General features: G+C 46.2%; 1 protein-coding gene across 1 annotated transcript in view; it reads right to left on the bottom strand.

The window, feature by feature from the left end:
* HTT (huntingtin) overlaps positions 1–14,763 on the bottom strand; it is a 118,946-nt gene that overhangs the window by 23,281 nt on the left and 80,902 nt on the right. Inside the window, exons 44-53 of the mRNA XM_081332918.1 lie at positions 13,996–14,172; positions 12,920–12,996; positions 12,221–12,359; positions 10,188–10,310; positions 7,757–7,967; positions 6,204–6,349; positions 3,800–3,977; positions 2,954–3,052; positions 1,739–1,926; positions 1,019–1,145 (exon numbers count right to left, since the gene is read on the bottom strand). Coding sequence (XP_081189044.1) covers positions 1,019–1,145; positions 1,739–1,926; positions 2,954–3,052; positions 3,800–3,977; positions 6,204–6,349; positions 7,757–7,967; positions 10,188–10,310; positions 12,221–12,359; positions 12,920–12,996; positions 13,996–14,172 — 1,465 coding nt within the window. The remainder of the gene's footprint in view (positions 1–1,018; positions 1,146–1,738; positions 1,927–2,953; positions 3,053–3,799; positions 3,978–6,203; positions 6,350–7,756; positions 7,968–10,187; positions 10,311–12,220; positions 12,360–12,919; positions 12,997–13,995; positions 14,173–14,763) is intronic.

A 14,763-nucleotide genomic window follows, 5' to 3' on the forward strand; every position in this document is an offset into this window, starting at 1 on the left:
CCTTCCTTCCTTCCTTCCTTCCTTCCCTTTCCTTCCCTCCCGCTCCTTCACAGTGGTTAAAATGCAGTATTGCAGGCTAACTCTGCCCATTGCCAGCAGTTCGATCCTGACCGGCTCAAAGCCGACTCAGCCTTCCATCCTTCCCAGGTCGGTAAAATGAGGACCCAGATTGTTTGGGGGGGGGGCAAGAGGCTGTAAACTGCTCAGAGAGAGAGGGTTGTCAATCACCGCGAAGCGGTATATAAGTCTAAGTGCTATTGCCCTTCCTTCCTTCTTCCCTTCCCTTCCCTCCCTCCCTCTCCTTCACAGTGGTTAAAATGCAGTATTGCAGGCTAACTCTGCCCACTGCCAGCAGTTCGATCCTGACCGACTCAAAGCCGACTCAGCCTTCCATCCTTCCCAGGTCGGTAAATTGAGAACCTAGATTGTTGGGGGGGGGTCAACAGGCTGATTCTGTGAACCACTTATAGAGGGGCTGTAAAGCCCTGTGAAGCGGTATATAAGTCTAAGGCACTATTGCTATTGCTGTCTCTATGTCCCTGTTCTTAGGATCTCTGCCTGGGCTGGCTCTTCAGACCTGCAACAGCTGTTCAGGATGGCGGAGAGCTACAGGCAACTCACCCAGAGTTAAAGCATTTTATTTTATTTATTTTAATTCCATTTATATCCCGCCCTTCTCCGAAGACTCAGGGCGGCTTACAAGCTTAGCAGTAGCCTTCATTCTATGTATATGCCTGCTTATTAGGGCTTTCACACACACACCCCAAGCGGCATTATTACAAAGTCAGCTTAATTGCCCCCAACAATCTGGGTCCTCATTTTACCTACCTCGGAAGGATGGAAGGCTGAGTCAACCTTGAGCCTGGTGGGACTCGAACCTGCACTAATTGCAGGCAGCTGGTGTTACTTAAGGAGGCATTAGCACACTGCTCCACCAAGGCTCTGGAGGTTAACCTGTAATAATACCCAAAGTCTTCCTCTTTCATTACTGGAACTCATTCCCAAACTTCGTACTCACCCAGGGTGTTAATTCGGTAGATAAATTCTTTGAAGACTTCTCTCTCTTGAAGGAATTCTACGGGGATTTCTGGAAAAGTCGTGCTGAATTCGCCGGTCGGCTTCGGGGACCACCCCAACTTCCAGACCTATCGCGACAGGGAAAGGTGGAGAAATAACAGGCGGTCCTCAACTTACAGCAGTTCGTTTCGTGACCGTTCAGAGTTCCCATGGCACTGAAAGCAGTGACCTATGACCGTTTTTCACAGCGACGACCTTGGCAGCGTCCCCGTGCTCAGGGGATCAAAATTCGGACACTTGGCAACGGGTTCGTGTTTATGACGGCTGCCGTGACCTTTTGTGACCTTCTGACAAGCAAAGCCAATGGGGTAAAGCCGGGTTCACTTAACAACCATGTGATTCATTTAACAACTGTGGCAAGGGAGGGGGTAAAAGGGAGGCAAAACGAGAGTCCTCACTTAGCAACATAAAATTTTGGGTCCAATTGTGGTCGTTAAGCCGAGGACGGCCTGCATATTGTTAATACTAGCAATTTGGAAGCCATGCTTTTTCCGCATTTCATCCCTGAATAAAGACCGCTATTAAAAAAAAGAAGAAGAAGAAGCACGGCTTTGCAATAATCAATGTAGGAATCTCAAAATACAAAGGCTGGGTTTTCGTTCCTTTGAAAACAAGAACGGACCAAGCAGGAAAACGTCAGCTTCCCAGTTCAAATACGTACCAGGAGGGGAATCCGCGCGTAGCTGTTGACCAAGGGGAGCCGAGAGAGGCTGACGATGATGTTCTTCAGAACGGGGGTCAGGAATGCAGGGATGGGGTGGTTCTCCTTGTGCCCCAGAGCCAGGAGGGATTGCAGGCACTCCACCAACTCTGCTACCACTTCACAAGTGGCCGTAATGTACTCAGAGTCTGAAGTGGACAATAAAGCAAATATTTATTATAATAAATAAAATGGAAGAGATGGGAGTATCTATCTATCTGTCTGTCTGTCTGTCTGTCTGTCTGTCTGTCTATAATATATACATCCCTCTCTCATCATCTGTCTGTCTGTCTATCTATCTATCTGTCTGTCTGTCTCTGTCATACATATATCCATCTCTTCCTATCATCTATCTATCTATCTATCTATCTATCTATCTATCTATCTATCTATCTATCTATCTATCTATCTATCTATCTATCCATCTCTATCATCTATCCTATCCTCATCCCCTCTCTCCTTCCTATCTATCTATCTATCTATCTATCTATCTATCTATCTATCTATCTTACATATCTCCATCTCTTCCTCTCTCTCTCTGGCATACATATCTCCATCTCTTCCTCTCTCCTATCTATCTATCTATCTATCTATCTATCTATCTATCTATCTATCTATCTATCTATCTATCTATCTCTATCATGTATCCTACCCTATCCTTCTCTCAGTCTACATCTACCGTATCATATATCCTATCTTATTCTTCTATGTCTACCATATATCCTATCCTATCCTACCCTATGCTATCCTTCTGTCCATCCATGCATCCCTGCACCCGTCCATGCACCCATCCGTGCATCCATGCACCCATCCAATTTGGTATTAAATGCATTAATATATCTTTGATGTGTGTATGTTTTCCGATTTCCCAAGACTAGCCATCAAAGGGAAACTTGAGTCCGGAGAATGCATGACCAGGAAAAGTCATTTCTCCACCTTTCTCTCACAGACTCAACTCCAGCTACCATCTGCCTGAAGACCACACCCTCCTGGTGGGTCTTACTCTGAAGTACGTAATCCTAACGCGAAATTCACATCTAGTTCTTTAGTTGCGATGTACTTCCAGCCACCGCCGGTCCAGTATAACTCTAAGCCTAGCTGTCCTGTATGTTCCCCTATGACTTATTTCACGTCGCCAGCCACTTCACCCGTGCGTAGAGTCGGTTGTATCCTTACTTGCTGTTGGTGAACTCCTTCCATCATTCTCGCTGGCGGCCTTCTGGATCGTATTCCCTTTCTCTGGACTCAGGAGGCGATTTCCCGGTTCAATTGCCACTAAATCAGATGGAGGCAACACGTATTTCCCCAAAACTGACCCTTCAAAGGCTGTACAGGTTGTACAACTTCAGCAAAGGTGAAGACATTTCAGAATACAACTCCTAATTTTATTTTATTTTTTTGCCTCATGCCTGGAGTGAGTGGGTTTTTTCCCCCCTTCTTGTTCCCCTGAGTCAGCATAGCTGACTCTGGAATTCTGGGAGTTGAAGTCCACGAGTCATAAAAGAGCCGAGGTTGCCTACCCCTGCCCTAGAACTTCCCTCACTCCACTTGCATTCGCTCACTTTGACACGAGACAGCAGTCCGGTGTAGTGGTTAAAGGCAACGGACCGGAAGACGTGCTTCTTAGACCTGCTCTCTGGGCCCAAAAGCAGCTGGTGAATTTGGAGAAATCCCTTCTTCCTCAGCCCTAGGAAAGAACCGTGCGGGGCTGGGGCAAAACACCCCCCCCCCCCAGTGGAAATATTTCTCCCCAAGCCTGCAGGAACTGGCTCCCTTGGAATCAAGAGCGGCTTGAAGGCATTAAAGAAAATAAAATAAGTAACACCTGGCAGTAGCCTTTCATTCTCGGCTGCTGACGGGTGATGGAACGAAAGAAGAACAGTTCAGAATTCGGACAAACCAGAGACGATTTCTTTCCAAGGGAATCGATTTACTGGGTGCAACTGGCCTGAAGTGGAAACTTATAAAAAAAGCACTAAGGGAAAAAAAAACTTTATGGAAGGGAGAGGAACTGGGGCTCACCTGCTTCCAGGATGAATCGGGTGCAGTGGATTAGCGAGGAGGAGTGGCTGGTGTACTCTGCCGATGCGCAGAGGTTCCACAGCTCAGTCTGCTGCAAGGCCAGGCAACAGCAATCCAGCACGGCCTGGAGATCAACACTTAGGGGGACCCGCTTCCAGGTTAAGTGCCAAGACAGGATCTGTTAGGACAAAAAAGAAATTGGCAAAATAACAAGAGCTGGAAGGGACACTGGAAGTCTTCTAGGCCAGGGGTAGGCAACCTTGGCTCTTTTATGACTCATGGACGTCGACTCCCAGAATTCCTGAGCCAGCATGGCTAAGCATGGAAACCTCTCCCTTTCCCCTCGGCATGGATGGCTCAGGAATTCTGGGAGTTGAAGTCCACGAGTCATAAAGCGGCCTAGGCCTAGGCCAGGGGTAGGCAACCTTGGCTCTTTTATGACTCGTGGACTTCAACTCCCAGAATTCCTGAGCCAGCATGGCTAAGCATGGAAACTTCTCCCTTTCCCCTCAGCGTGGCTGGCTCAGGAATTCTGGGAGTTGAAGTCCACGAGTCATAAAGCGGCCTAGGCCTAGGCCAGGGGTAGGCAACCTTGGCTCTTTTATGACTCATGGACTTCAACTCCCAGAATTCCTGAGCCAGCATGGCTAAGCATGGAAACCTCTCCCTTTCCCCTCAGCGTGGCTGGCTCAGGAATTCTGGGAGTTGAAGTCCACGAGTCATAAAAGGGTCAAGGTTGCCTACTCCTGTTCTAGTCCAACCCCCTCCTAGTCAGACCATTTCAGACAAACGGCTGTCCAGTCTCTTCTTAAAAACCTCCAGTGTTGGAGCATCCACCGCTTCTGGAGGCAGGTTGTTCCACTGATTAATTGTTCTAACTGTCAGGAAGTTTCTCCTTAGTTCTAGGTTGCTTCTCTCCTTGATCAGTTTCCATCCATTGCTTCTTGTTCTGCTTTCAGGTGCTTTGGAGAATAGCTTGACTCCCTCTTCTTTGGGGCAAGCCCTGAGATACTGGAACACTGCTATCATGTCCCCCCTCGTCCTTCTCTTCATTAAACTTGACAGACCCAATTCCAGCAACCGTTCCTTACATGTTTTAGCCTCCAGTCCCCTGATCATCTTTGTTGCTCTTCTCTGCCCTCTTTCTAGAGAAGACTTGTCAAACTCGTGACGTCGCACAATGTATCAGGACAGTTTTGCCATTGCCGGTAATGGGGTGGGTACGTCTTCCACATGACGCATCCGGCCCGCGGGCCAGCAGTTTGACACCCCTGTTCTAGAGTCTCAACATCTTGTTTATACTGTGATGACCAAAACAGGATGCAATATTCCAAGTGTGCTCTTACCAAGGCACTAATTTTATTATTATTGTTTTATTATTATTGTATTATTATTATTATTATTATTATTATTATTATTATTATTATTATTATTATTATTATTATTATCATTATTATTATTATTATTATTATTATTATTATTATTATTATTATTATTATTATTATTATTATTATTATTTTAAGTTTATTTAAATAATTTAAAGGCACCAATGCCAGGAAAAGCTTTAACGGGCTGATATTTCCAACCAGATTGGTAATTTCAAACCATATAATTTGTATAAGCCGTTTTTTTATATATATATAAAAAAGAAAAACCAGCTTGAGTTGCTCGCCATTAGGTGCCTTATAAATCAAATAAACCATTGGCAGCAACAGCCAGGAAGTGGAGCAGTAGTTGGCAATTGATCGACCGCAAGAAACAGTCAGCCACGTCAGTTCTTCCTGGTTTTTTTTCTTCTCTCTTCGTTCGTTCTCCCAGGTCACCCGCCCATTCCCAGCATTTGAAATTCGCCCCTTAAAATTATGCATTAATTTAGCCGTTAGCGCCAGAAGCATCAACTCTTCGCCTGACCTGTTCTGTGAATTATGATATAGTTTGTTTTTTTTAAAAAAACTGCAGAGTGTGTTTATGTTTGCAATTCTGCTAATTCAAACCTGCGAATTCGCAACCTCTGAAATTTAATGAAGAGAGAGACGTGAAAGGATAGGCAGAATTCACACACTCAAAAAAACTCAGTAACGTCTATCCTAGACGTTAGGATAGGCAGAATTCACACTCAAAACCCAGTAACAAATCAGGGTTAGTCCTTCTTGTCTAGAATGAAACTGCCACTTCCTTTATGGGAGGTTATCCAGAAGTACAAAGAGCCGCAGACAGAGTAATCATAAGAAGGCCAACTCAATCCAGCATTTCAAATTATTTCCCAGATAACACCATCCACAGCAGAATTGTGGCACAATCATAATCAGTAAGACTGCAAGATTCTTCACTTTTGAGAAGGCGGCATCGTAAAATGATCTCACTTACGTATTCCCCCCCCCCCCCGATATCCTGATTGCCATACCTCTAGCAGCATCACCACAAACTTCACAATGTCACTTTCCTTCTCGGGGGGAATGCGAAGAGAAGCTGGCAGTTTGGAAAGCAACACGAGATACTGACTTAAAGCCTGAGCAAGAACCATTGAGAACTGAAAAAATTCTGGGTCTCCTGTAGGGAAAAAAACACACTGTCATGATACAATTCGGACTGTGATTTATTTATTTATTTATTTATTTATTTAATTTATTTGTTTTATATACCGCCCTTCTCCCGGAGGACTCAGGGCGGTGTACAGAGCAAAGTAGTATACAATAAAGCAATAATAAAACAAATAAAATCCCAAATCTATCAGGCCAGGCCGGCTTGCTGGAATAGATAGGTTTTTAAGTCACGCCGGAAGGTGCGAAGGTCGGGGGCCATCCGGATTTCGGCTGGCAAGTAGTTCCAAAGGGTTGGCGCACCCGAGAATGCTCTCCCCCTGGTCTCCTCTTTCAAATAGAATAGAATAGAATAGAATAACAGAGTTGGAAGGGACCTTGGAGGTCATCTAGTCCAACCCTCTGCTCAGGCTGGAAACCCTGTACCGTTTCAGACAAATGGCTTCTCCTGTCTCTTCTTAAAAAATTCCAGTGTTGGAGCACTCACAGCTTCTGGAGGCAGGTTGTTCCACTGGTTAATTGTTCTGACTGTCAGGAAGTTTCTCCTTAGTTCCAGGTTGCTTTTCTCCTTGATGAGTTTCCATCCGTTGCTTCTTGTCCTGACTTCAGGTGCTTTGGAGAATAGCTTGACTCCCTCTTCTTTGGGGCAGCCCCTGAGATACTGGAACACTGCTATCATGTCCCCCCCTGGTCCTTCTCTTCATTAAACTAGACATACCTAATTCCAGCAACCGTTCCTTATATGTTTTAGCCTCCAGTCCCCTAATCATCTTTGTTGCTCTTCTCTGCACTCTTTCTAAAGTCTCAACATCTTTTTTTACATCGTGGTGACCAAAGCTGGAAGCAGCACTCCAGGTTGGTCTTACCACCCATTATACAATGTGTGTAACAGCTGGACAGTCCTTTGCTGCTTGGGCCAACCCAAGGAACGGTTGCTGGAATTGGGTATGTCTAGTTTAATGAAGAGAAGGACCAGGGGTGACAGGATGGCAGCGTTCCAGTATCTCAGGGGCTGCCCCAAAGAAGAGGCAGTCAAGCTCTTCACCAAAGCGCCTGAAGGCAGGACAAGAAGCAACAGATGGAAACTCATCAAGAAGAGAAGCAACCTGGAACTAAGGAGAAACTTCCTGACAGTTAGAACGATTAACCGGTGGAGCCACCTGCCTCTAGAAGCGGTGAATGCTCCAACTCTGAAAGTTTTTAAGACGAGACTGGACAGCCATTTGTCTGAAATAGTACAGGGTCTCCTGCCTGAGCAGGGGGTTGGACTAGATGACCTCCAAGGTCCCTTCCAACTTTACTATTGCTATTGTTATTAATGGGGAGGTCTTGCCGGATGGCTCGGCTGCCCCTTGCCTGCCGGTGCCAGAGAGAAATGTGCCGAGAAAAGCCAGCCCAACCCTTTGTGCCGCCTCACCGTAAATATTGCCGAGTTTGTTCCAGTACGGGGACGATCCCGTCGGCCGCATCGGCTGGAAGACCTGGTGGTTGGGGGGCAGCTTGCGCACCACCTCCGTCACCTGGTGGAGCGTGACCAGGCGGGCGGCTTCGAAATGGCTCCTCAGCCCCCGGGAGAGCTCTTGCCAAGCCAGGCTCAAACATGGCGCCAGGAGGCCGACGTTGAAATCCTGGGAAAGTAGCAGGAAAGAAGTTTTCCGAAACTGCTGACCGAGCGACGGAATTGAAAAGAGCCATCGGTTCCAGACCGACCTTTGACCCCCGCAGGTAAAAACGCGGCTAGCTGGGAGGATATCGTCACGTTTTAGAAAGATGCGGGCGGGCGTGAAAAACTTACTGAATGAAGGACGTAGGAATTTAAATCGAAGTAGTAAAAATTACACAGAAGATCCGGTGAAAAGGAAAACCCGGGTAACAGCCGGGCCACATTCACACGTTCCCTTAGCTCGCGCTATGGCTACCCGCGTTTGTGAAATTACTACACAACGCAGGAAGAATCGCAACATCTGTGGAGATTCTCAGCCATCCAGGTTGTGGTTGTTCCCAAAGGTGTTTTTTTTTTTTAGCTGTGCCCTTTGGAAGGAACCCTCCTTTGAAGGGTGCGGGAGTATGAACGGATTTCCAGACAACGCTGCACACCTGTCAGAATCCATTTATATCACATTTCATAAATGTATGGGTAGAATATTGTGCTTATTCTGGGGATTCTGCCATCTCTCCAAGGGGGTGGTGGTGGAGAGGATGGTTACTCAGATTGCAAAGACTAGGGAAGCTTTTGATCTGGGGGGGGACAGGGGGAGAGAGAGATCTGGATTGCATCTCCATTTGCAACTGAAAAGGAAGAAGCAAAAACAATAAACACAAGGAGAGTTCCCTTTCCCACGAAAGGGCCTGACACCTAAGTAAATGATGGGAGCCTGACCAAATGGATGAGGGGTGTTAGGCATATGGTGTTAGCCTACAATGTTGGGTTGAAAATATATTAACCATGATGTTATGTCTTTAAGAAGTTAATTGGCCAATGGGTGTGTAAGTGTTCTCATGGCCATAAGAGGAAAGCTAGGAACGTAGCTTCTCTCTCTCTCTCTCTCTGAATTCACTGATCTCTACTATTACTGTTTTTGCTCTGCTGTTGGTTTACTACTGTTGTAAACCTGAACTGTGTATTGACCTCTGGACCGGTAAGAAGACTTTGTAGTTTGGATTACTCCTTGGACTGTTGCTATTGTTTATGACTTGGACTGTTTATTTTTGACTGTGCATTTTTGTTCTTACACCACCTCAAAGTAAAATACTTTTTGTTTTTATAACTCAGTGTACTCCTGTGTGTGACTCTTACTGCTCTCAGTGCCCTTCCTTGTCTGTGCAACTCTTTGGTAGCACAAGGAGACCTCTGCACAACAAATTCCTTATCAAGGGGAGGGGGCTGAAATGGGAATGCGTTATATAGGATTGAAATGTAACTGTTAGATCCCGTCTTGTATTGCCACAACCGATCTCATCCTAGTAAACTTTTTCCTTTTGGACAACCCTGGCTCCAAGAGTTCTTATTTCCTAAGATGTGGATGGGGGTGGGTCCTGACAACACCGCAGGAACCATTTGCGCTGCAGTTTGAGAGGCAGACGACACGGGCTCATCCCCAACAGCCTGTGCCTGTCTTCAGCCTTTTCAGAAAGGGCTTGTCACTGCCTACTTTCTAGGGCTGAGAGAAAGGGACTGGCCCAAGGTCACCCAGCTAGCTGTAGGCCTTAAAAGAGACTAGAACTCACACTGTCTTCAAGAGCGAAGGGAGGAAGGGACACAGGGCAGAAAACATCCAGCAGCCAAGAAGGCTGCACACCCATTTGCACCACTCAGGTGACCCTGAGGACGCAGAGAAACCTCCAAGTGGTCTCAACGCTTCTCTAAAAGGATGCAAATGACCGGCTGTCTGCAAGGAGCATAAATCCTCCCGTTCCCCACCATCCAGTCAGAGCTGAAGAAGCTTCTGGGATGAGAAGCGAAACGTCTTCAAAGAAAAGCAAGTAAGTCTAGTTGAAAAAGCATCATTGAGGACACAGATAAACCTCCAAGTGGCCTCAACGACTCTCTAAGAAGAATGCAAATGAACAGCGGTCTGCAAGGAGTATAAATCCTTCCATTCCCCACCCTCCAGTCAGAGCTGAAGAAGCTTCTGGGATGAGAAACGAAATGTCTTCAAAGGAAAAACAAGTAAGTCTACTTCAAAAAGCACCACTGAGGACACAGATAAACCTCCAAGTAGCCTCAACGACTGTCTAAAAGAATTCAAATGACCAGCTGCCTGCAAGAAGCATAAATCCTCCCATTCCCCACCATTCAGTCAGAGCTAAAGAAGCCTCTCGGATGAGAAGTGAAATGTCTTCATTACCTGGTGCATCATAAAGGGAACCAGTTCTTGCTCAGGAAGCCGATTCATCAATTCGGCACCTTCTGGCAGAGCGAAAGCTGATTTTGTGTAGCACTGGGACCTCACAAGTGAACAGTACCAATCCTTGAAGGGAAATGCAGGAGATCAGTAACACGTATTTGCATGGACATGACTTGCCACAAATCAACTAGCGTGTTTCCCCGAAAGTAAGGCCTACACCAACAATAAGCCCTAGCTTGATTTTTTTGAGGGTGGGCCTAATGTAAGCCCTATCCGAAAAATAAGCCCTTGTTTTGGGGCGAGGCACACACCTAAAAATCAAGCTAGGGCGTGTGTGTGTGTGTGTGTGTGTGTGTGTGTGTGTGTGTGTGTGTGTGTAGCTGCCCCACCTGCCCTGCACCTGCTTACCTTGCAGCCAGGCCTCTCCTTGTTGGCCCACTTTTTCTTCTGAGGCCTCTTCCGCAGCCAGGTCCGCATTTCTCAGACACGGGCCTTTCCGGAAGGCCTTGTGCAGCCAAGAACCGAGCTATGGATTCAATCCATAGCTCGGTGCTGCAAGACCTCAGCAGCCGAGCACCAAGCTATGATTTGAATCCATAGTTCAGTACTCGGTTACTTACGCCTTCTGGAAAGGCCTGACTGCAAAATGCAGGCCCAAATGCAGCTGCAGAACCTCGGCCCCAGAAGAAGTGGACCGGCTGGGTGGGGCTGTCGGTGCCGGAGGTGAGGTAAGGCCTACCCAAAAATAACAACTGGTGCCTCTTTTGGAGGAAAAAATAAATAAAACTGTCTTATTTTCGGGGAAAGACGATTCATTTAGTTATTTATTAAATCTTAACTCTTAAGATATAATTTTGAGGGCTAGAGTGGACCAGGGCCAGAGACCAAATTTACTTAAATGCGGGGCTGTCACTCTGACCATGTTCAAGTTTAAAAAAGCACAACACAATACAGAATAGAACAGAACAGAACAGAATAGGAGAATACACTATAGGATAGAATAGGAGAATACAATACAATACAATACAATACAGGATAGTATAGCATACTATAGTACAGTACAGTATAGTACAATATAGTACAGTGTAGTGTAGTGTAGTGTAGTATAGTATAGTATAGTATAGTATAGTATAGTATAGTATAGTATAGTATAGTATAGTATAGTATAGTATAGTACAGTACAGTACAGCACAGCACAGCATAGCATAGCATAGGATAAGAGAATACAATATAGGATAGGATGGAATATAGAATAAAAGAGTTGGAGGGGACCTCAGAGATCTTCTAGTCCAACCCCCTGCTCAGGCAGGAGACCTTATACCATTTTAAGCAAACGGTTGTCCAGTCTCTTTTTAAAAACTTCCAGTGTTGGAGCACTCACAGCTTCTGGAGGCAAGTAGTCCTCACTGTCAGGAAATTTCTCCTTACTTCTAGCTTGCCGCCCCTTGATTCGTGTCCATCCAGTGGTTCTTGTCCCACCTTCAGGTGCTTTGGAGAATAAGTTGCCACCCCCTTCTTTGGGGCAGCCGCTGAGATACTGGAAGACTGCTATCATGTCCCCCCTTGTCCTTCTCTTCATTAAACTAGACAGTCCCAATTCCAACAACCGTTCCTTATATGTTTTAGCCTCCAGTCCCCTAATCATCTTTGTTGCTCTTCTCTGTACTCTTTCTAGAGTCTCAACATCTTTTTTACATCGTGGCGACCAAAGCTGGATGCAGTGTTCCAAGTTGGTCTTACCACCCATTATACAACGTGTGTAACAGCTGGACAGTCCTTTGCTGCTTGGCAAGGCCGTGGCAGGCAGAGAACCAGACTCAGCTGACTATATATTTTGGCTTGGATACCGAGCCAGGCCTAAAGAGGGTGAACCAGTTGGTCAGGAGGAGGCCTATGAGGAGACAGGCTGGATCTAACTGGGGTACAACATCTGGAACCGGCTGCCTCAACATCACTCCTGCGTTACATTTCACAGCTGTTGCAAATACAATTTACAAAGGCAGCGGATTAGCAGGAAAACAACTCGGCCTTACTTTGTCTGGAATTAAAGTTTCTAGAGCGGGATGGTTCCCCCCATCCAGGGGATGTGCCGTAACCAAAGGTGAAGGGCTAATGGTTTCCGGAGCCACAGTTAGTCGAAACCGGTCCAACAGTGAGTAGAGTCTTTGATGTCTAAAAAAAAAACAACAACCAGAAATCCACCAGATTAGATACTTTGAGAAAGTCCGAAGAGGGCAGGACAACTGGAGGAACAAAACACTGGCTTGTCTAGAATCATGAAGAGTTGAGAAAGGACTTCTGGAGTTGTGTTTTTCTTAGTGAGGGATATTGGGCTTCTCGGCTTGAAAGCCGTCACCTGGGTTCAAGACCCGAGCGCTGTAGACAGGGTGAGCCCCCGTTCCTTGCTCCAGCTCCTGCCAAACTAGCAGTTTGAAAGCAGGCAAGTAAGTGCGAGTAGATAAATAGGTACCACTTTGGTGGGAAGGTAACAGCGCTCCGTGACGTCATGCTGGCCACATGACCCTGGAAATGTCTTTGGAGAGCACCGGATCTAAAGGGCTTGAGATGGAGATGAGCAGCGCCCTCTAAAGTCGGCACTGACTAGCGGAGTAAAATCCGCAGAGACTCCTTACCCTTTTCGAGGAGGATTAAATGGGATTCATTTTCGGAGAGAGAAAAAGCTTTAAAACTATTTGGCCACTTTGCATGCTGCAAAATCCACTATGTCTCACCGGTGGGCTAGTCCAGTATTCTGAAGATATTCCTGTATTCGGTCCAGCTCCTCAACTGGCAACTGAGCCGTGCTGTTCTGTATTAAAAAAACAAAACAAAAAAAGAAATGCAATGTACTCGCGGCAGTCTCGAGAATGGAATGTTGAAGTTGCTAACACCGGCCTTAAAATAAATTTAACTCTAAAAATCAGAATGCAAACAACTCAACCGGTTTCTGATCTTAGTCTAGGTTAAAATGTCACACATAGGTTTAATATGGATTAATTTATGGAACCGTACAACTAGAAAGGACTAGGCAAGACACGGAATCAACCCTCACCACTAAACTCAGATACCCCAAATAAGGGCAGCTCAGGATCTCCCTGAAGACAGCCAGGAAGGGGTCTATGACAATTCGCCATGGTCATCTCGCCATGACCAGCTCGCCGTGGGACAACTCACCGCGGGATAAGACTTACACTAATATCAAAGAAATGGTGGAACAGGAACATTAAAGAAAGGTTGCAAAACGAGGGACAGAGTGAAATGTCTTCAAAGAAAAGCAAGAAAGCCCAGCTGAAAAAGCACCACTGAGGGCACAGATAAACCTCCAAGTGGCCTCAACGACTCTCTAAGAGAATGCAAATGACCAGCGGTCTGCAAGGAGTATAAATCCTTCCATTTCCCCAACATCCATTCAGAGCTGAAGAAGCTTCTGGGATGAGAAGCGAAATGTCTTCAAAGAAAAGCAAGAAAGTCCAGTTGAAAAAGCACCACGGAGGGCACAGATAAACCTCCAAGTGGCCTCAACGACTCTCTAAGAAGAACGCAAATGACCAGCTGTCTGCAAGGAGTATAAATCCTCCCATTTCCCCACCATCCAGTCAAGAAAGTCCAGTTGCCTCCTGAAAAGGCACCTTTAGGACAACCCTGACCTGGAAGATGGAGTATCTCCATAGACAGCCACATGAGGTGGGTTAGGTTGAGAGATAAGAGGAGACCCAAAGCCCCATCAGGGCTGTGTGTGTGTGTGTGTCTAAACCTCGGCCTTCCCTGTGGCCAGCCTAGCGCATGCCCAGATGACGCTACGGGGTACCTGCACAGACGCCGCTAAAAGCATTTCCACACGACGGCAGGCCAGAGTATCCACCATGTGGGCCAGCACACGGAAGGGAGTGGAGAGAAGCTTGTCCACGTACAAGACCAGCACAGCCCCCGACTGGCTCAGATGGATGCCCTCCAAACACTGCAGAGTCTTCTTTACCGCTGTCGGCTAAACAGGGAGAAAACGTCTTTTAGAGTCTTTCTTTTTCCAGACTAATCAGAGCAAAAGCATCAGTGCTAATACGGGCAGTCTCGACTTACGGAAAACATTTCTGTTGTGAAGCCAGCCAGTTGTTAAGTGAATTTTGTCCCCATTTTACCACCTTTCTTGCCACAGTCACTAAGCGAATCACTGCAGTTGTTAAAAGTTAGTAACATGGTTGTTAGGTGAATCTGGCTTCCCCCGTCGACTGTGCTGGTCAGAAAGTCGCAACAGGAGATCACGTGACCCCGGGGAAACTGCTACCCTCATCAATATGAGTCACGTCAAGGTAATGATTTAAAAGCTAACCAGCTGATGTAATATGAGATGTATGATGTAATGATGGGAATGACTCAGCAGGGTCTATGTCCCTTTAAGATCCAGCAGGGTCTGTGGCTCTTTAAGAGCCTTGTATAAAAGAGAAGGCCCCGCAGATGTGTGCTCTCTCTTCTGTTTCCTGCTATAACTGCTGTGTGTTGGAGCCTTCTGTATTAACACGTGTATGTATATCGTTCTTGCTTTATGATATTGTAGATAGTGTAAGATAAACCACCATTT

The sequence above is a fragment of the Vipera berus genome (genome assembly GCF_964194415.1).
Source record: "Vipera berus genome assembly, chromosome: 7".
Taxonomy (NCBI): domain Eukaryota; kingdom Metazoa; phylum Chordata; class Lepidosauria; order Squamata; family Viperidae; genus Vipera; species Vipera berus.